Genomic DNA, 19,759 nt, shown 5'->3' with positions numbered 1-19,759 from the left:
TGAGCAAATAGGAAATTACACTTTAATTTGTTTATTGTATTTTGGTAATATAATTGGTAGTTAGATTAAAGAAGAAAAAAGAGGAAATGATATGTAGACCTATAAAATGATGCCTTTAGATGAAGATACAGTGCAAATTGTCCCAGACTTCTTACTGTGTCATAAGTCTGTTTATCTTTTATAGCTTATATAGCTTTAGAAAGATACGTTTATTATCCAATCTGTGAGTCTTAGCTTTTGTATTCACAGGTTCAGCATCATTTATGATGTTTGGCCGAACTTTAACCCACAGAACCAGTATTTTAATACGAAGACTGAACTGCATACCTCCTTTAGTTCATTGTTTTGGTTTTACAAGCCCTATTTACTTTCATCAATCCATTTAAGTTACTACTTCCAGCTAAAAAAATGTATAGGGCTGCCAGTGAACATGATGAAGGATGTACTGGAACCAAAGAGTGTCTTGGTTAGACAGAAGGATTTGGCAAATAAGGACCCACACAATGCCGGATGGATCTGCAGTTGTCCACTATATTCAGACAAAAGTAAAGGATAGCAAACTTGTTTAAATTTAGTAATTGTAATTGCATTATTTAACGGCCCAGTGTGCAGGATTTAGTGGCCTTAAACTGTTAAAATGTATTAACTCAATTTAAGCATGAAAACATATATGATTTCAGTACAACTAAGTCATTCATTGTTAAGGAGAGGTAAATTAAGTTAATTGTACTTAAAACCATTTCTCCAAAATTATTTAAAATGTGTCAACAGAATTTATCTGAATAAAGTAAGAGTAACTTAAATGCATCTTCTTTATATAAATGTTACTAATTAAGTTGAATTTACTCAGTTTTCTTCCACTTAAGCAAATTCTTACATTACCTGTCAGAACTGCTGATATATGATTAAAAAAACATTTAAAATTAATCGATTATCAAAATCATCAAGGGCATCAAGGCTTACATTGTGTAATAATTTAAAGTCAACTAAAGAAAATGAGTAAATGGAACAAACTGGAATTATATCACAAATTATTAAAAAAACTGCACAAATATAAAAGCCCTTAAAACAGCAGATATTACAACAGTTCGTTATTGAGTTGGGTTTAATTCATAGGAATGAGTGACTCAACATTTTTGGGGGATTAAGTTATGTTAGCTTACTTCTTTTATTAAAATATGCTGTTAGGATTTGGAGTAATGGTGACCATAAAGATTCTAGAGATACCAAAATATGAGTGAGAAACAAAAACACACTTTAAGCAGCTGGAACATTATCAGATGCCCTTAAAAAAGACCAAACCGCCCACTGTGTGGATGTAGCCTGTTTCTCTTTAAGGGGGGGACACAGTTTATTGTTCTTAGATTATTTTACCCTTATGATTTCTTTCTTTCTGAAAAGAGAAGGTCTTGCATTCATCACAATGACATCTAATCTTACCATAGTCCAATTCTCACTTTATCACTGAATGATAATAATGCAGGTACACCCTTTCAAATAACGTTTAACTCTTAAGAATATTCAGGCAGTGGAAATTGAATGTGAAAAAAATGTAAAAATGTAATGGATAAATAAAACATAAATAAAACCACACATTCAAAACAATAAAAAAAAACTCAGCTCTGTTAACAAAAAATTTAAAAACACTTAAATAAAAATAAACTAAAATAGAAAAATGTGTCCGTGTATAAACTGCTACTCATTTTAACAAATACATAAATGAACTTATACTAAAATGTGCGCCAATGTATGTCTGTTCCGTGCATTTAAACTTGCAGGATCACGTTAGAAGTCGTGTTAGAGAGGCTCCTCGGTTGTCCTGTCATGCCAAGCCCATGACGCCCCATGGGTGACAGCAGCAGCAGCAGTCAGCTGTCAGCTGCGGTGTGCTCCTCCGGTGTGCTCCCCCGGTGTGCTCCCCCCTCCTCCTCCTCCTCCTCCTCCAGCAGCAGCAGCAGCAGCCTCCTGCAGCATGGACAGCGATGAGGAGAACATAGAGGAGGCCGTGGAGGGTAAGCAGCGGATTTTATTTCATTTCTCTGCGACTGACTGATTGTGAGAGAGGAAGGATGTCTTTCTGTTGTTGTGAGATTGTGGTTCTGATGTTCTCCGTAAATCTCCATGAGTCAGTGGGCCAGTGGGCCCGCGCGGTAACTTCAGAGCGCCACGGACTTTATTTCGCGAGGCAATCCGCTCGACGAGCGAGGGAGGGCGGCCTGAGTGACAGGAGTGTCCCGCTGCCAGCCGGCGTGGCTGCTGCAAACATTAGAGCAGGCAGGAAGTGTGAAATAACAGAAAATGTTCCATTTTGGTTCGGTTGTGTAACACACAAATAATTGTGGTGTTTTGATACTTTGTATCTCTTGTATCAACGTTGTTTAACCGAGTTTGTGTTGATGACTGAAATCTGTGCCGTGACACCCTCCTGTTTCTGTCTATAAAGCCGAACCCAGACTTTTTGAAGGGTTGACACCTCGTTGTAAGGCTCTTGTAAAGAATCTGGCATACCGGTGGCCCACCAGTATAAACCCATAGAATCTATATTTTCCATCAAAGACAACTTTTGATGTCATCCCTGCCTCACCCGGAAAATGGCCACAAGGGGCAGCTCAGAAAGAATGAGGGTTAACGGGCAGACTGCACACAATCTCACACCACTGCTGTAGTTAGTGGTTTCTTTCTATATATGTCCACATATAACTTACATATTGAGTTACTAATGCTCAAGTTTTTTATGTCTATTCCAGGTGGGTTTTTTTCAGGTCAAGGACTCCTTAGCTCAGAGGTTCCCAACCTTTTTCATATAGGGCCCCTTATCTGTTATTGAGTAAACTAATGACCCTTAATCATATTCAATGCATAACAATACCAGTATGAGAACAAGTGATAAACTGTACAGTGAACACAAACAGTGAACACGATAACTGCAGGGAGTTTGTGTAAAATGAGACATTTGGATCCTGTGAATATTGACAGTGATGCAACCCTGCTGTTTAATCTGGCATGATGTTAGCTACAATGTTTGTGTCCTTCTTACATGATAGGTTGATATTGTACAATAATTCCATAATGTAATTACTGTGACAGGCCTAATTAACAGTGGATAAAATGACTGTGTGTGTGTGTGTGTTCAGGCCCATTGGATGAAGACGGTCAGCCTCATGGGTTCTGCACAGTAACCTACTCGTCCAGCGATCGTTTTGAAGGACACTTCACCCACGGAGAGAAGAATGGCAAGGGCAAGTTCTTCTTCTTTGATGGAAGGTACTGTAAAGACACGACGGGAATACATGTCGTCTTTTACCACAGCTGCTACATTGCCATTGGTTGTTTATCAGAGCGGTGCGTTGTCAACAAACTAACAGTAGTGTCTACATTTAAGAAGCATGTTGAGATGTTCTGGTTTCACAGCATGTTCTGCAAATGGCAACAGTGTATTAGGACCACTGAGAGAGCTCAGTCAAAATGTTCACAAAAATTTTATAATATTATGAATATTTAGATTATAAAGTTAAAATAAGATTTAAAAAAACTGGGAAACAAAGTTGCTCGAAAAAAAATTTAATTTGAATACCTGGTGAGAGCAGTCTGTCAGCTCTTAGGTGTCAAATGAGGGCTGTGATGACCTGAATTTATAGATTTCCAGCCGCCTCCCTGAGCTTTTCAATAGATGCAGTGGATCCGATCGTCCCAAACAAAGGGGGGCCACTGTAGACACAGACTACAGCTAGTGGTCACACACAGTGACACGGTCCAAGAACAATAGTAACTGTACAGTTAAATGCTAAAACATCTCCATGTGTTAATGTGTAACCCCACCTACACCGTCTAATCCTCACACATGTGTTTTCTATCATGTGCCTACTGTATTCAGATTTTATTTAGCACTGTGTGTGTTTACATGCACACTAATAATTCCATTTGAATCCAGATGGACTGTGTAGGTCTCTTTGTCTGACCCTTCTTACCTTCCTGTCTCTGGCCTCCACAGCACCCTGGAGGGGTTCTATGTGGACGATGCTCTGCAGGGCCAGGGGATGTATACATATGAAGATGGCGGCGTCCTCCACGGGACGTATGTGGACGGCGAACTCAACGGGCCCGCTCAGGAGTTCGACGGAGAGGGCCGACTGGTGTTCAAGGGCCAGTACAAAGACAACAACCGCAGTGGGGAATGCTGGGTCTACTACCCTGTGAGTCAGCTCAGTGCTCACTGCAACACAGTGGCTATGTTTACACTTCTGATGCCATATTTCAAAGCATATTTCCATATGGCACTAAATGGGCCTTGTTTAAGGCATTACAGTGCAGTAGCAGGGAAGTAAATAATGTATTTGTTAACTGTGTGTTGTGCATGTTGGCATGTACTGTGGTGCGTCTAGGATGGAGGCTGTGTTTTTGGGGAGGTGAATGATGACGGGGAGATGACCGGTGAATCTGTAGCGTACATCTACCCTGACAGACGGACGGCTCTCTATGGAAGCTTTGTGGATGGGGAGCTGATCGAGGCTCGCCATGCCACCGTGATCTCCAACGAGGGCGGGAGGCCACGTTTTGAGATCACACCCAACAGTACGTACGGAGGGTTCTTTATAAAGGGACAGTGCATGGGACAGTAAAAAAAGTAAAAAAATTAATGGACATATTGTGTTTATAAGGTCCTGTGTACTCGTACGACAAGTCCACTTCCACCTGTGTCGCCACCCACACTCTGCTTCCTGACCCCTATGAGAGCCAGAGGTGAGTAAACTTCATGTGAGGGATACTGGGGCCGAGCCACTGCAGGACTGTTGTTCATATTGTCACCATATTGTTTGTGTGTGTCAGGGTGTTTGTAGCAGACTCTATGATCAAAGGAGCAGGACAGGGCCTGTTTGCAAAGACAGATGTTGAGGCTAACACTGTGATGGCTTTTTACAATGGAGTACGCATCACACACTCCGAGGTATGACACACACAAACACACAGCAAACACAGAGTACAATTAAAGAAAGAGATCATTAATAGCAATCATTCCCAACCAGGGGTTAATCCTCGTATTGAGTCAGGTGGAAATAACCTATTGCAGGTGAGAAGATTAGTCTAAATATAAGCTCAAGTATATGGATAAATGGTTCAAATAGAAAGCTTAAAGTAATGGCAGGACAGTTGAAATATCTTACTCATCTAGTTAGCTTAAAGTCATTTTAAACAACTCAAATAGCTAAAAGTAAAGGTGGTTAAAATGGATAGCTAATAGTAACGGTTAAACTGTTGACATTTTCATCTTAAAGTGACAAACAAAGTAATGGATAACCAATTTAAATAGTTAGCTAAGAGTAATGGCTAAATACTTTAAATAGTTAGATAAATGTAATAGCTAAACAGTTAAAATGGTTAGCTTAATAGCGTCTAAACAATTGAATTATTAAAAGTATTGGTAATGAGAAAATGTTCAATTGTCTACCCTTTACATGTATCATGAGTTTTCTGTATTTTGTAGAAATGAAACTATTTGTCTTTTTCGTACTTACGTGGACTCCTCAGGTGGACAGCAGAGACTGGGCACTGAACGGAAACACGATCTCTTTGGACGAGGATACGGTGATCGATGTCCCTCAGCCGTTTGACCAGACGGACAGATACGGTGCCTCCCTGGGTCACAAGGCCAACCACTCCTTCACCCCCAACTGCAAATATGACCCGTGAGTACAAACTGACTGGAAATGATAACAAAATGATTGCCTCAATATATGTGTACCAAAAACTGCAAACAGTAACCAGTGAAACATCATTGAATTGAATTTTGGTCAATCTCCTTTCCATAGCAGCAAATAAAGACTGACAGTAAGTAAACAGTTCTTCTATTTCCTTACCATTTCCTACTATGAACCCCCACTGAGTCGTTAGCAGCTAGGTGGCTGCTAGTATGAGCCTCTACTGTCACAGAGAAACTTATATGAATTCCAAAAGATACTGCCGGCTAAATCTTTACATGCACTGAAAAAGGGTTTAAATCTTCAAACATGTGCACAAATCTCATGTTAGGTTGAAAAGAGCAAAACATTTTGATGAAAGTAATTGCTGCAGCTGCAGGTGGGGAAAGGGCTCGTTGGAAGACGATGTTCTCTGAAGTGTAGTTATGACGTGAGGTTATGAAACAAAGTTTAATGAAGGACTCAGCGAACTGGATTTAATGAATATATGGATATTGATAAGATATTTTTCAGGTAGAGCTATAGATAATGATGTGGCAACTGTATCTTCACCCATGTAAAGCCAAAATATGAATAACTGATTTATGTGATTTTAAATGACAGTTGGCTGGAAATGTTTTATTTAGATAAAAAAAAAATGTAAAACATGTCGACCATGATTTGAACATGAACATTGTTGGTCTGGCTGGGGAACTTGCATGTCAATCCCAATTTCTCTCCTCTCTCTACTGTCAAATCTCTTATAAAGGTGTAATATGCCCTAAAAATACTTCCGATAAAAGAAAAAAAGTTGATGCATTTTAATTAGGGATGCACGGTATGGAGCCCATGTGATAATTACCTGCTTCTAATGGCTGATACTGATAAGATAACCAATAATTTCACATTTTAGTTTTTTAAAAAGAAGTTCATAACCAGCAGCTTTCACACACCTGATGATAAGAAAGAGATGTAGTGAGAAAGAGATTGAATATTCCATAGCTCTGACTATTGTTAACACAACAACATTCAAATCCTCATAGCGCATTAAGCCTATTCATTGTTTTTCTTGTCTGAAGTGTTTTTATTTCTGTGTGGTACAGGTTTGTCCACCCTCGTTTTGGTTCCATCAAGTGCGTCCGAACCTTGAGGGCCGTGCAGAAAGATGAGGAGCTGGTGGTCGCCTACGGTTACGATCACGAGCCGACAGGGAAGAATGGCCCAGAGGCCCCTGATTGGTACAAGCAGGAGCTGATGGAGTTCCAGCAGAGACAGGCGGCTCGCTCTGGCCAGTAAGAATACAGAAGAAATTTCTCATGGACAATAAAACAATCCCCCCCCCTACCTGTGCCACCACCTCACAAGACTCCTGCAGCATTACGACAGCTGATATCCCCCGCAGCTGCAAACCACACCGTAGACATTGGAGAAGTTACAGTGCTTCGTATGCGATACTGCATGAGCAAGTCAATATGAGTGGAGGTCCTGGAGATCTGAGGCCAGAGCGACACAAGAACTATGCAAGAAACCAAATGTTATTAGAGGAGACATGTCTCTGGCCGGAGGTGCTGTTCTGTCTGATTTCCCCCCCGTCCTCTTCATCACATATTACTCATGAAAGTCTCGATTTAAATGCTCATGAAAAAAAAGTATGAAAAACTATTACCATTTCTCTCAGTCTTCACTGTCTATATCTTCACTTGTTTTCCACAGTGGCTGCAGTTTACTCAACAGGGCTCCCCACCAGGTGTTAACAGCACTATTGTACCGCACAGTATTTATCTTATTTATTGAAACACAAAACTAATTCAGCTGGCCCGATCATGCATTTTAAAAGTGTAACTTTATAGGCCTGTTCACTTAGCATACAGTGTATATTACAGTGACTAATGATATCTGAAATTGGTAAAGAACTGTATTTCCTGAGCTTTGTAGAGGCGATTTGTAATGTAGGCACTAAAATAATGGATGGTCTACCACAACAGGAAAGACCTACTGTGAGCTTGTTCCACTTTTCTAACCTAATTATGTGTTCATACCCTACAAAATAAAAGTCCAACATGAAGAAAGTCAATCCACATGCCTCGCTTATTATGATACAATTAGTTTGTGTGTGTTTTTGCCTTTGCTGCTATCTCAAACTACTATTTAAGTGTTAAAAATCCACCTGCATGAATAGGGCTTTTGTGAAGTACAATTAAATTGTACTTTAAGGTCAGATTTTTCTAACATAACATTTGTTATTTAGTCCATAAAGCACAGCGCTAGGATCCTCACCAACATTTGCAGATAAGTATCTGGAATTAAAATCATGCCTATGGCCTATGTAATCGGGGGGAGGGGGGGGGTCCAGAGGTAGTGCCACCCCATTATCTTTACCTCTTCCGCACTGTGTTATAAGAAATTGGATGAGCTAGCATGCTAGCATATTGTGAAAGGGGCTAAATAACATTCCTTAGGCTTGTCGATGGAAAAACTGGCATGGCCATATTAAAAAGGGTCCCTTGACCTCTGACCTCAAGATATCTGAATTAATTTGGGTTATAAGGGGACCCAATAGTCTCCCCTTTCCAGACATACCCACTTTATGCTAATCTCATGCAGTCTGGGGCAAAAACCATGCAGTTTATTGCATGTGATATAAATGTGTTCCTTTCACCCAGTGTATCTGAATATCAATGCATACTGGGGTCCATAAACAGTGTCAGGATTACATAAATTAGGAATGACTGGAAAGCTCATATACTTGATGCCACCCCTGAATAAGTCAGTGCCCAACCTGTGCCACCTTAGTCAAATAAGTCTGGACACGCCCCTGTATGTAATGTTACCCATATTACTAGTCAAATGTTGGACATGTTAAAGGTTTTGAAGCGTAAATTTAACTCTCACTCATAAATGGACATATTTGGTTGAGGGAACCACTGTTTCTCTATCTGCTGTTTAAATGCTCTGTAAATACGCGGGAGTAGTGGGGCCGGGCTTGGCAACCTGCGAGTCCACACTCAGGGCAGTAAACTCCCCATGCGCCTCCCTCCACCTGCTGCTGGTCAGCCAGGTTAATGGATAAACTTTCTACCTGCTGAACGACACTGAAACCAGACGGCAGCCCGGAAGATACACACAACTAGAGAGGAATACAGTAAGTGCGACTCTCTACGATGAAAACAACTTTATTTTAAGTTTCAGAAACATTTACCGCCGTTATCACCACCGGGACTCATGTTTTTGACACAGAAAGCCCACAAACCGATACCGAGCTTCAAGCTAACCTAACACACCGGCTAAACTTCAGCCGTGACCGGGGACAGTTACGGACTGGCACCAGGGGACGTTGTCGCGGGTTAATACCTGGACATGGACCGATACAGGTACTTCATTTTCAACCAGAAGAGCGTGCTCGTCCTCGGTATCCTCCAGATAGCTTGTGCGGGGCTTTGTGTGGTGTGCGGGTTCATGGACGCTGTTTTCCGCAAGAATACCCCGCTGAGTACCACCAGGACGCCGGTTTGGGGAGGACTGGTGAGATATTGATCCTCTATCAGAAACTCTTTTCAGTTAATCAATACGGGCTGGTGAAAGCAGCATCACCATGTATGGACTGACCGTTATGGCCACCGATAGTGTCCGTGTGGTTCTGTAGGGCGAATAACATGTTAGTCAAATTTGGCAGCATGTTGGCACTAAATTGCCTGAGTATTGAATGGAGTCTGGTGTGAACCTAATGTAAGCGATAACGGGCCTTTGTTCCTGCCTGCTGCCTGCCGCTGTCATTTCATTCAGACTACTCTCTCCCCCTTTAGATCATGGCCTCTCCAGGTGTTCTGGCGCTGTTTGCCTCCCAAAGGAAGAACTCAGTACTGGTGAGGGTATCTCGACTCTTCATGTCTCTCTCTGCACTTTTTTGCCTCAAAGTTTTCCCCCAATTTGCCTCTTTTTGGATTACCTTACTCAGTTTCCATGAATAGTAGAAAGGACACTATTCCTTGTTGAGATGAGGGATTGGAATTGAGAACCAGTTCCAAATTGTCCAATCCATCATCATCCAATCATACACGTTATCAGTTATCAGTTATCAGTTCAGTTCCTTTTATGGATGCTGTATTTTTCTGACAGTTGTGCATTTCAAAACAATGACATTATGGTTTCACAATTAATCTAAATATTATCCAAGTCGCTCAAGTGCAATATGCAAACTGTAAGAGCTGTAGTGTTTTAACTGTGTGACAAACAGCATTATAATGTAGTACTGTAGTACTGTACTATGTAGAAAACTGACCCCAACAAACGTCACAACATTTCCACACTAATGGTGAATCATGTTGTAACGTGTCATAATAATCACATTATGTTTTTAGTTTGGTGTGTAAGAGAGTGTATTTCTCTATTCCTGACCGTTACTAACTTTAATTCCGCAACATTTAATTCTGTATGTATGTAGTCCTCTGGAACATTTCAGGGGTACTACAAATATTATTTAGAGATAAGCCATGCCTTCCCCTATGTGAGTCCAAGTGTTGCTGCTGTAGTAAACTGTGATAATGGAAAGCAAATATCAAAGAAAAATGTTGGAACTTGTGTCTTAAAAGGCCTCTATCCAATAATTAATCACACTGACTAAACAAGATCTTATGAGTCTGTTCCAGTTAAATTAGCTGATTAAACGCACAATGTGCCGACCTCCGTCTGCTGACTATGGATAAGTACCACGTACAGCCCCACTACAATAAATCCAAACTAACCCTTTAAGGTAGGAGGAAACAACCCCCCCCTCTGAATGTGTCTATGCACACCACTGCTGAGATAAGGTACAACACTGACATATTTAGTGTTTTGTGTATTGTTGAAAAGATTCCTTTTATAGGAATTAGATCAAAATTCCACAAGGATAATCATAAATAGTTATATATAATAAACTCAGAGTTAAGTATCACAGACTCACTTAGTGAAGGGAACTGATGAGGTTTTATTACCAATGTCATTATTGTTATGTCTGATTCTTTATAGATTCCTTTTACTGAGTCCTGATGAATTTTCTATGTGGGGGAGAAAAAGGAACCCACTCAGGTTTTTAGTGTCGACGCAGCTGCTATATTATCTCTGAGTGTAGAAAGAGAGTAGAGAAAGGCATGTTTAACTACTGTTTAATCTGGAACCAGTTCTCACCTGCGTGACCGCGGCGATACTGTTCTTATAATACAGTATCTACCCTCAGTAATGGACGAGCTGCTCGGTTGGGAAGCACTGCCACTCGTTCGTAGTGTTTCTACGCAAAGCTTTGATGTAATTTACGGCTGCATGATATGGTAAAAACAACATTTTGACAGATATTGCGATTGAAATATGATTCATGATTAGTGTGGGAATTATTTTTGCATCACAAATTGAATTTTCACAACAACAACAAACAGAAAAAAAGAATGTAAAATTTTGGGGGCTCTGTTTCAAATAAACATGTTGTCTTAAAACAAGATTTGTAGAGCAGGGCACCTCTGCAGCACTACAGTACTTTATTGTAATGCTGCCACATCTTTATCAAACAAATTGCAGCTTCCTGCCATTTGCATATTTGAACCAGGCCGTAGTGCGATTTCATCTGACTTCCTGTCCCTGCAGGTGAGTGTGATGGTGGTAGCAGCAGGACTCTCCTGTGCGGCTGCAGTGTTCATATCAGCTTACTCCTGTCTCACTCTCACCTACGGAGAGGAGGATGAGGAGGTCTTCCACCACCACGACAGTCCCGAAGTGGTAACCAACACACACACACACACACACACACACACACACACAAACACACACACACACATACAGACAAACACATACAAATACAAGTGTAGATGCACTACCACAATATATTTCCTTTGGGTGATACCCTGTGTTTTTTATTTAGTAAGCAATGAAGCCCTTCCTCACAGACTGCAGGTTTATATCTGAACGGGTAATTGGAACCAACTGGGGCTGGTTTTCAGTATTATAGGACGAGCATTGCAGGATCCAGCAGTGTAACATATTAGACATACAGTGAGGATATTTCATCCTATTCTGCTTACATTTCGAGCATTTAAAAAAAATCTGTCTCTTGAAAATTTGCGAGCTTTATGGAAGTGCAATACTAAATTGGCCATTGTTTGCAGCACTCGCAGTGAAGCTTGAGGATGTCATTCTCAGTCATTCCAACAGAGAGCAAGATATCTCGAGAACTAGTGGCCAGACAGCAATTATAATTGGTATAAATATTGATACACGGAAGATGATTCCTAATGAGTTTTGTGACTTCCTAATCTTCTGTATAGTGCCCGACTGCCCTTCGACCAACACTGTGGTCTATATGTTGAAAATGAATCTTGTAGAGTCAACCACATACACAGAAGTATGTCTGGGTACAACCCTGGTGGGATCTATTTTAAAAGGTCATACTGAGTACAACATCACAGCCATGACCACCTACACGCTTTCTCTCTCTGCTCAGACGTTTGTGCTTCATCGGATGGTGAAGGGGGCCAACGCCACCATACTGCTGACCTGCACCATCAGCCTGGCTCTCTCCTCTCTCATCGCCTATGTGGGCTGCCGCAGTCTTCCGTGCTGTGGCTGCTATGATGCCAGAACTGGATTGGTAGGGAAGAACTGAGTCACCACAAATAGCCTTAATATGAGCAAAAGCAATCTAATCTACATTTTGATGTATTGTATAGATGACTAACTTTTGATGTAAATTACCCAGCTAGTTATGTAGCCTTTTACTAACATTAGCCCACCAACATAGACAAGCCCACCATAAAGCATATCTAAGTACAATAAAGGAGAAAGTTGACCAAGGCTTGCTTAACTGTTAATGGGTCATAGAGCAAAGATGCAGGGCTTCGATTTGTGACAGAGGTAAACAAAAGCAGCTTTTTATTTCTGGCCAGCAGTTTTTTTTAAATAGTCACTGCTGGCTTGTATCAGTTTAAGCTAGCTTGCTATGTAAGCTAATGTTAGCTGACTTGTTTTAAAACTACACAATCTTTTAACTATGCATGTGATGACTACATTCATGTTATCACAGTAAGAGTTTTTGATCAGAAGATGCTATATTTGTTAGAAAACTATTTACAGAGCAGCTTCAGAGCAATGTTTGAATAGAGGTTGCTATATGTAGTATGAATAATAGCACATTATTGATACTCGTAAAAAGTCCATTATCTGTACCAGATACTGTTTCAGCTGAGTACTCACTCAACCCCACCCTGAACTCTAATATAGTAGCATGCAGAACCAGTGGGATGAGTGGGGTTTTTACTGCCTTAATCTGAAAACCCACAAAATGTTATAGTCAGCTGATGAGGTAATGCTAAATTAGCATTAGCTCAGCCGTGACTACTAAAATTCAACTAGGATTGCTGATTGAAACAAGGGGTTTAGCAGACAGTGAGTTTTCTAAGACTGTACTTCAAACACCATAATAAGAGATTCCTCTGAGTAGGACATTCTGTAGTACATTGTGACATTGCTGTCAGGTAAGAAACTCACGGTGGTTTTTAAAGTTTTGCCTCTTCTTTACAAAGCTAATCGTGTTGATTATTCTGAGAACCAGGCTTTTTTTTTTCTTCCTTAAAAAGTGACATTTTGCAGATAAGATATCAAAGGGTGTGTGTGTGTGTGTGTGTGTGTGTGTGTGTGTGTGTGTGTGTGTGTGTGTGTGTGTGTGTGTGTGTGTGTGTGTGTGTGTGTGTGTGTGTGTGTGTGTGTGTGTGTGTGTGTGTGTGTGTGTGTGTGTGTGTGTTGCAGGAAACGCTGGTTCCTCAGTGTGACCCTGGGGACACTGAGATGGTTTGCACATGGCAAGGTAAGACTCGATGTTAACCATCATCTTTAAGCTAACCCTCGCCAGCACTTGCTGCTGCTACTTGTGCGTTTGGTAGTGTTGAAGCTTTGCTCTCAGCAGTGAGCAGTCCCTTCATGTAGCTCTCCTCTGCGTCCAGCAGGAGGTGACGACAGGCTCTTCAACTCTCCAACTCAGTCCACTGACCAGGGCACCACTGAGGAAGAGGAGGTTCCCTCCAAACTGCCTCCATACAGCAGACTGACCTGACACACACCACCACATTAGAGACTGGTCCTACACATCCCTGCTCCTTTCCTCCATTCCAAAGAGGAGGGGATTATGGATTATAATGGTGTGCCTACATTTCTTATTTTTGAAGATGGACAGAGAGAAGGAATCTGAAAACTCTAAAGATGTCAGATTGGAAAGTTGTATAGAGATCTTTTCTGAGTTGTTGATCAAGCACTTTGGACTGTGGCAGTGTCTTTATTTCCTCTTTGACCAAAGATTTGTTGCCAAATTCATTTAAACCTTGCCAAAGTTGAATACCTGTATATGTGACCCGTGCCTATTTCCCTGTGTGCTGTGTGAAAGTGAGTAGTGTTCAATATATCAATTCTAAAATGTTTTATGTGTATTTAATAAATAAAACCTGACTGAGTTGAGTGATTTTCTAAAGAGAGGTGACTCCACATTTTGAAATGTCCAAGGTAGTTTATTGCAAGGTTACACATGACAAAACCATTGCAACTACTCCAGCAGGTTCATTCACCAGCCACTTTGTGAATTAATACCGATCTGTAATTGGATGTTTTTCTTTCTGGGCATTTGCAGTGAGAGATACAGTAGCAATATTTCCTGTTCATGGCTGTAGTGAAATAAAGTAAGGCAAAGGAAATTATAGCAGGACCCGGTGTGAAGGCGGATGGTTGGGGGGGGGGGGGTATTTATCAAAAACAAAGGACACTTGAAGAAGAAAGCAGCAACCAAATGTAAAACAATAAAACACCCACATGATGTCACATTACTGACAAGCCGCACAGCTGCAGATAACAGCCCGCGTCTGTGCTTAGAAAGTCTTTTCCGTCCGTGTGCATAGCCTCTGAACAGAGTCCTGAGAGAAGGCCTTTTGGTCTGATTGACAGTCCACATCCTTGAAGAAGACATTAACACGGGGGCCATCGGCAGAGGAGCCACAGGACCAGCTGTGGCCACGACAAACGTCCCTAACCACTAAGACACAACGCTGCAGTCTGATGCATTATGGCATATGAAGAAGTTAACGTCAGCAGTTATCATACAATGGTGTTTGAGAGACATGCTGAATATTGTAGCACAAGCTTACATACGGGATAAGTAGTGGGTTTAGGCATCCATGTACATGTAGAGGTGGACACTACTAAGCCTTACACACTGAGAGGTATGTGTTTGATTCACTGGCTATCCTACACAGTACTAAACTCTTGTTCACCAAGAGAAGGGAACGGCTAACAGAGACTGTCCTTACAGGTTCCCTTTGTGTCCTTTATCGTTAAATGAACCGACCATTCCTGTTACATTCCCCAAAAGATGTGTTTTTAAAGATTCACCTTGAGATGTTAAAGGTCCAGTGTGTAACATTGAGGAGGATCTACTGGCAGAACTGGAATATAATATTCATAGGTATGTTTTATTAGTGTGTAATCAGCTGAAAGGAAGCATTGTTGTGTTCTTATTAGCTTAGAAAAAGTTTCGCTGCTAGATGCCGCTGTACACACTGGTCCTTAAACATCACGCCGCCATTATGCAGAGTGTTAGCTCCGCTGCTGCATGCTAACAAACTGAGCTCAACAAGCATTAGCCAGCAGGGGTCTACTTTTTTACTCCCTCCTCACATTGTTCACAACTGTTACTGACGGCTAGGAGAACTGCCCATACAGTTCATTCAACCATCGCATTCTGTCTCATAACTGACTGTCAACTGTCTGGTGCTGAGCAGGTAGTGTACAGCGGGGTTTTAAAGCTTTTTCCCAGAAAACAGCTGCCTTCTACGGAAGCCCATTTCCACTAACAAGAAACTCCCTTAAAATACTGACTTAGAATCTCTAAATAATGACTTCATCACAAAGTCATTATTTTCAGATACCAAATCAAAATATTGAGAAAGTTTCTCATTATAATGACTTACAGAATCTTTTTTCCCGCTTCACAAAAAATGGCCTCCTACCGCCGAGAGAGTACTTTTAAACTAAAGCTCACTGTAAAGCTCAGTTAAGCTGAGGGGAGCTGTAGATTGCAGTGTTAACTCTTTATAGGTTCATCACAATATGCGCCTCCTCTCACACCGTCCACTGTTATTATAAAAATATCGATTATTGGGACAACCAATTCCATTACCAGACATTAACACTAACATTGCATGGTGTCTTGACTTTGATGGCTGAAGTGTTAAATAATGTTAGTGTTAAATATATCGTACAGCCCCTTTAATGATGCTGATTTCATGAAGAGGAAACACATTATTGTTTGTTTACAAGGGAACTCCACAGGGCACCTTTAAGGAAACGGCTGAGCTTAAACCAAAGTGAGCATCGCAGATGAACGCAAACACAAATGACAAAAAAGAGGCAGTTAAAATAACACAAACACCTTTCAATATAATACCGTCTATACTACACTGTCACAGATTATGGCCTAAAATTACAAACAAAATGGCAGAGGCTGTATTTTAACACGTTCTGTTTCCCCCCTGTATAAGTCCTACCCTCCCATCAGGCCATGGTAAAACTGTAAATAAAGAAATGTATATCGCAAATCCCTTATTTATTAATGCCACTCTGCATACATGTTTTCTGTTGCCACAGAATACATGATGATAAGAGCATTTCAGTGGCGCAAGCTCGGAGCTTAAATCATTGAGTGAGACTCGGTTTTGGCCCCTCACTCAGGATCATTTCCAACTTGATTTTGGCATCCCTAAACAACAACAACAACAACAACAATCTGTAATCTGTAAATTGTACCCCACGACCATTTAAAGTCATTTATAAAGTTAAGCACAAGCATTAAAAAAAAAGTGTCCTTTTGAGACATTCATCTATGTGTTGTGCTGATTATGAAGCCATTTAGCTAGAACCGTTCTCTCTCTCAGCCTCTTTCCTCTGCTCCTTCCGTCTTCAATCTCTTTGTGCAGCCTCAGGCTGAAGTTGTCTCCCTCTTTCCCTCCATCTTCCTCCCTCAGCAGCTGCTGCAGCTCCAGCTCCTGGACCCATCTCCCCCATCATCCCTCACCCTGCTCAGGTTGATGGTACCCCCTGATCCCTCGGGTGGCTGGCTCAATACCAGAGGCTTCTGAGACTTCAGCTTGTGGGCCACCGTCATAAAAATAGCCTCAACGTGGTCACTGTTCCCTCCACCATAGTTTCCGTCCTGGCTGTTTGGGTTCTTTGCGGACGTCTCAAACACAGGCATGGAATGGGCGTCGGCAAACTGTTGCGCCACGTCTGTGCCCACCTGGATGGAGTCTTGGAGGTCGCACTTGTTTCCGACTAGAATCCTGGGTACCTCTGTACCCAATGCATGCTGCTTGCACTCCTCTATCCAGGCTGGGAGGCTGCGGAAGCTGGCAGCGTTGGTGACGTCGTAGACGAAGACGACAGCGTGCACGTTGCGGTAGTAGTGCTGCACCATGGACTTCCTGAAGCGCTCCTGACCTGCAGTGTCCCACAGCTGGATCTGTGGGGGCACAGTGTGGAGATGGATCAGCGAAAATAGAACAGAAGACCTAAGTATTGTGTGTGTGAAAGCCACACTGTTGCACTGGGTGACAACATATTGTTGGGTTTGGTCTTTTTCATGGGATTTGTTGACAATAAGAAACATATAGAATAACAAAAGCAACTTTACACCAAACTCCAAAATAAAATTCTGTTGATCTAATAACATTTACAATTTACGAACAATAACAAATTAAAATGCAACCTTTAAACGTTTACATTACCAGGCTTTAAAGGTGGGCTGATAAGTAGGGTTAGCTGTTATTTTTCAATTAAAAGTGGTCATCTAAATGACCTTAGAGGGACGGTTCACACCAAAATCAAAAATACATATTTTATCCATGTAGATTGTCTCAGTGTGAGTTGCTGAGTGATCAGCTGTGGCTGGAACTACACCTTCCATCTGCAGCTGAACATTAGCTTTCTCAGAGCTGGCTGAAGTTACCACTCAGTTGAGGAGGACGCCATTAATGTTTACATACTGTGCTGTCATAAACATGAGCCTCTCCTTCATGAGTAAACGCACGTTTCCTTCTTCAGCAGTAATACATAACAATAAAGTAGTTCCTACATGAAACTGCGCACAACAAGGCCTGATTATTATCTTCACTAACCAGGTCAGGATGTATGGAAAGAGACATTGCTGTTGAGTTTTTGAAATATATTTTTGGTGCTTTGAGCAACACAACTTGAACACCATCTGGTTCCATTATATTGGAGAGAAAGCAGACATCTCTATGGCAGATATCTCCAAAACTCAGCAACGCACACCAAAACAATGTATATGGATAAACAGCACTACAGGTAAGAGGAAAAACAGGATTTCTTTGATTTTGGGGTGCACTGTCCCTTTAATGGTTTTGCATATAGGGGTCAGTGGAGCTTTAGGAAAAATGTAGCCTGGAGAGTGAATACATAGCACTCCCTCATTCATCATCATTATCATGCCCTTGTGCAAGGCATTTAACTGCTGTAATGCACTGCTGATGAGCAGACCCTGCCACTAGCTGGGAGCCCACACGTTTCTCTCCCAGTGTAACGTTACACGAGTCCCTGCTCTCCCCTACTTCTTCTATCTATCTACAGTATATCTGAGCTACTGTGTTCTCCACATCAGGATACCCAGACACATAGATCCACATCTGGATTACATTCACACAGCTTTTTTTTAACAGTGTCTTTGTGTCTGCACCGCACACCTTGATTTTCTCCCCGTCAATCTCGACCAGCCTCTCCCTGAAGTCCACCCCGATCGTGGCCTCGGTCTTATCGGGGAACTTCCCGGCACAGAAGCGGTAGGTGAGGCAGGTCTTCCCGACACCCGAGTCCCCGATCACGATGATTTTGAAGATGCGGGTCCTCGGCGGCGGGAGAGTCAGAGAGCCGGAGAATTCAACCGACGACCCGCTCTCCGCCATGTCACACCGGCAGGCTGGACGTTCAGCAGGGGGAAGCCTTCCACCTCAGCAGCTCCTGCACTGACGTTAGCAGCCCGTCAGGCGTCCTCAGCCGCCGTCACACCAGCTACAGCCAATAAGAAGCTCCCGCGAGACCCGCTGCCGTTCGTTATCAAAACATACGTGAGGAAGACACAACATGTATTCGACGTCCAAACGCTGTCAACAACCCTCACACTGTCTCTGTCTCAAACGAGTGCATCCCGGTAAACACTCCCAGTCCTCAGCTGCGAAGCCACGTACAGTGTTGTCCAAGGAAGTCTATTCTCGCGAGATACAGTTCGTGTAGCGTTCGCTGTCCCGTGGGAAAGAATGTAAATGCCAGCTTCGTTAAAAGAATTCAATTTACTCAAACTTTCAAGCAGTAAATACTGCCCACCTCGGCTTTAGCAGTTTGTTAGGACCACTGACTAATATCAAATATATTCACTTCAGTTTGCAGTTGCTCACTACCAATAAAATGTTAGCCTCTGCTTTCAGTTTCTACTCAGAATTCAGATGATAATTGATTGTACCATTTATGTTTAGTGTCAGAATAGATAGATAGATAGATAGATAGATAGATAGATAGATAGATAGATAGATAGATAGATTTCTTTGTTGAGTATAGCCAGAGCCCATCTACGGAGAGCCCACTCTCTATTAAGTCCCATTGTACTGAATTTTGGTTGCAGTTCCACCAGAGTTCCACTGGGGGCGATCGCCCATCAGTGCTGAATGAATGGGAGCAGATGGAGCTAGACGGCTAAATTTGTCTCTTTCACCTGATTGTCGTTGAGAAATCTCAGATTTGATTGTAGTTCAACATGGGTTATAGGTCGAAAGTTGAATGAACGAGTACTTATGTCCTTTCCATTTCTTACAGGTTGAGTTGTTGTTGAGACTTGCCGTAAAGCGGTATCTCTGGCCGTACGATGTGTGTGACATCATTGACATTTTAAAAGACTTTTTAAAGCAAATAAGTGACTCTAAAAAATCTAACACCCAGCAATGTGTCATTTCTTTGCATCCCCTTTCGAATGCAACATTCAAATTACTAGACAAAAAATGATATCCTGAGAAAAG

General features: G+C 41.7%; 3 protein-coding genes across 6 annotated transcripts; 2 read left to right on the top strand and 1 right to left on the bottom strand.

Annotated features, from left to right (window-relative positions):
• The first annotated feature begins 1,848 nt into the window (after positions 1-1,848).
• Positions 1,849-7,749, top strand: setd7 (SET domain containing 7, histone lysine methyltransferase). Of its 3 annotated transcripts, XM_051420852.1 has the most exons (9): positions 1,849-2,012; positions 3,135-3,264; positions 3,992-4,193; positions 4,383-4,572; positions 4,659-4,740; positions 4,828-4,945; positions 5,527-5,684; positions 5,808-5,826; positions 6,779-6,917. In XM_051420852.1, exons 1-8 carry the CDS (start codon positions 1,973-1,975, stop codon positions 5,815-5,817), a joined length of 930 nt encoding a protein of 309 aa, XP_051276812.1. In that variant the 5' UTR covers positions 1,849-1,972; the 3' UTR covers positions 5,818-5,826; positions 6,779-6,917. The 3 variants fall into 3 exon arrangements, 2 of the variants coding, with proteins under 2 accessions (XP_051276812.1, XP_051276811.1); XM_051420851.1 differs by lacking the exon at positions 5,808-5,826 and having other exon boundaries at positions 6,779-7,749; XR_007887304.1 differs by lacking the exons at positions 4,828-4,945; positions 5,808-5,826 and having other exon boundaries at positions 6,779-7,020.
• A 948-nt stretch (positions 7,750-8,697) lies between these two features.
• Positions 8,698-14,142, top strand: zgc:113425 (uncharacterized protein LOC541425 homolog). 2 transcript variants are annotated; one of them, XM_051420855.1, is made up of 7 exons: positions 8,698-8,817; positions 8,913-9,197; positions 9,479-9,538; positions 11,292-11,423; positions 12,145-12,291; positions 13,446-13,503; positions 13,640-14,142. In XM_051420855.1, exons 2-7 carry the CDS (start codon positions 9,033-9,035, stop codon positions 13,747-13,749), a joined length of 672 nt encoding a protein of 223 aa, XP_051276815.1. In that variant the 5' UTR covers positions 8,698-8,817; positions 8,913-9,032; the 3' UTR covers positions 13,750-14,142. The 2 variants fall into 2 exon arrangements, with proteins under 2 accessions (XP_051276815.1, XP_051276816.1); XM_051420856.1 differs by having other exon boundaries at positions 8,701-9,197; positions 13,643-14,142.
• Positions 14,143-14,176: 34 nt separating this feature from the next.
• rab33ba (RAB33B, member RAS oncogene family a) lies at positions 14,177-18,956 on the bottom strand. The gene is made up of 2 exons (XM_051420853.1): positions 18,437-18,956; positions 14,177-17,196 (listed from the first exon to the last, which is right to left on the bottom strand). Exons 1-2 carry the CDS (start codon positions 18,653-18,655, stop codon positions 16,699-16,701), a joined length of 717 nt encoding a protein of 238 aa, XP_051276813.1. The 5' UTR covers positions 18,656-18,956; the 3' UTR covers positions 14,177-16,698.
• Between the last annotated feature and the right edge of the window lie 803 nt (positions 18,957-19,759).

Source organism: Dicentrarchus labrax, unplaced genomic scaffold (genome assembly GCF_905237075.1).
Source record: "Dicentrarchus labrax unplaced genomic scaffold, dlabrax2021, whole genome shotgun sequence".
In the NCBI taxonomy this organism is placed as follows: domain Eukaryota; kingdom Metazoa; phylum Chordata; class Actinopteri; family Moronidae; genus Dicentrarchus; species Dicentrarchus labrax.
This window is presented reverse-complemented; position numbering and strand designations above follow the sequence as displayed.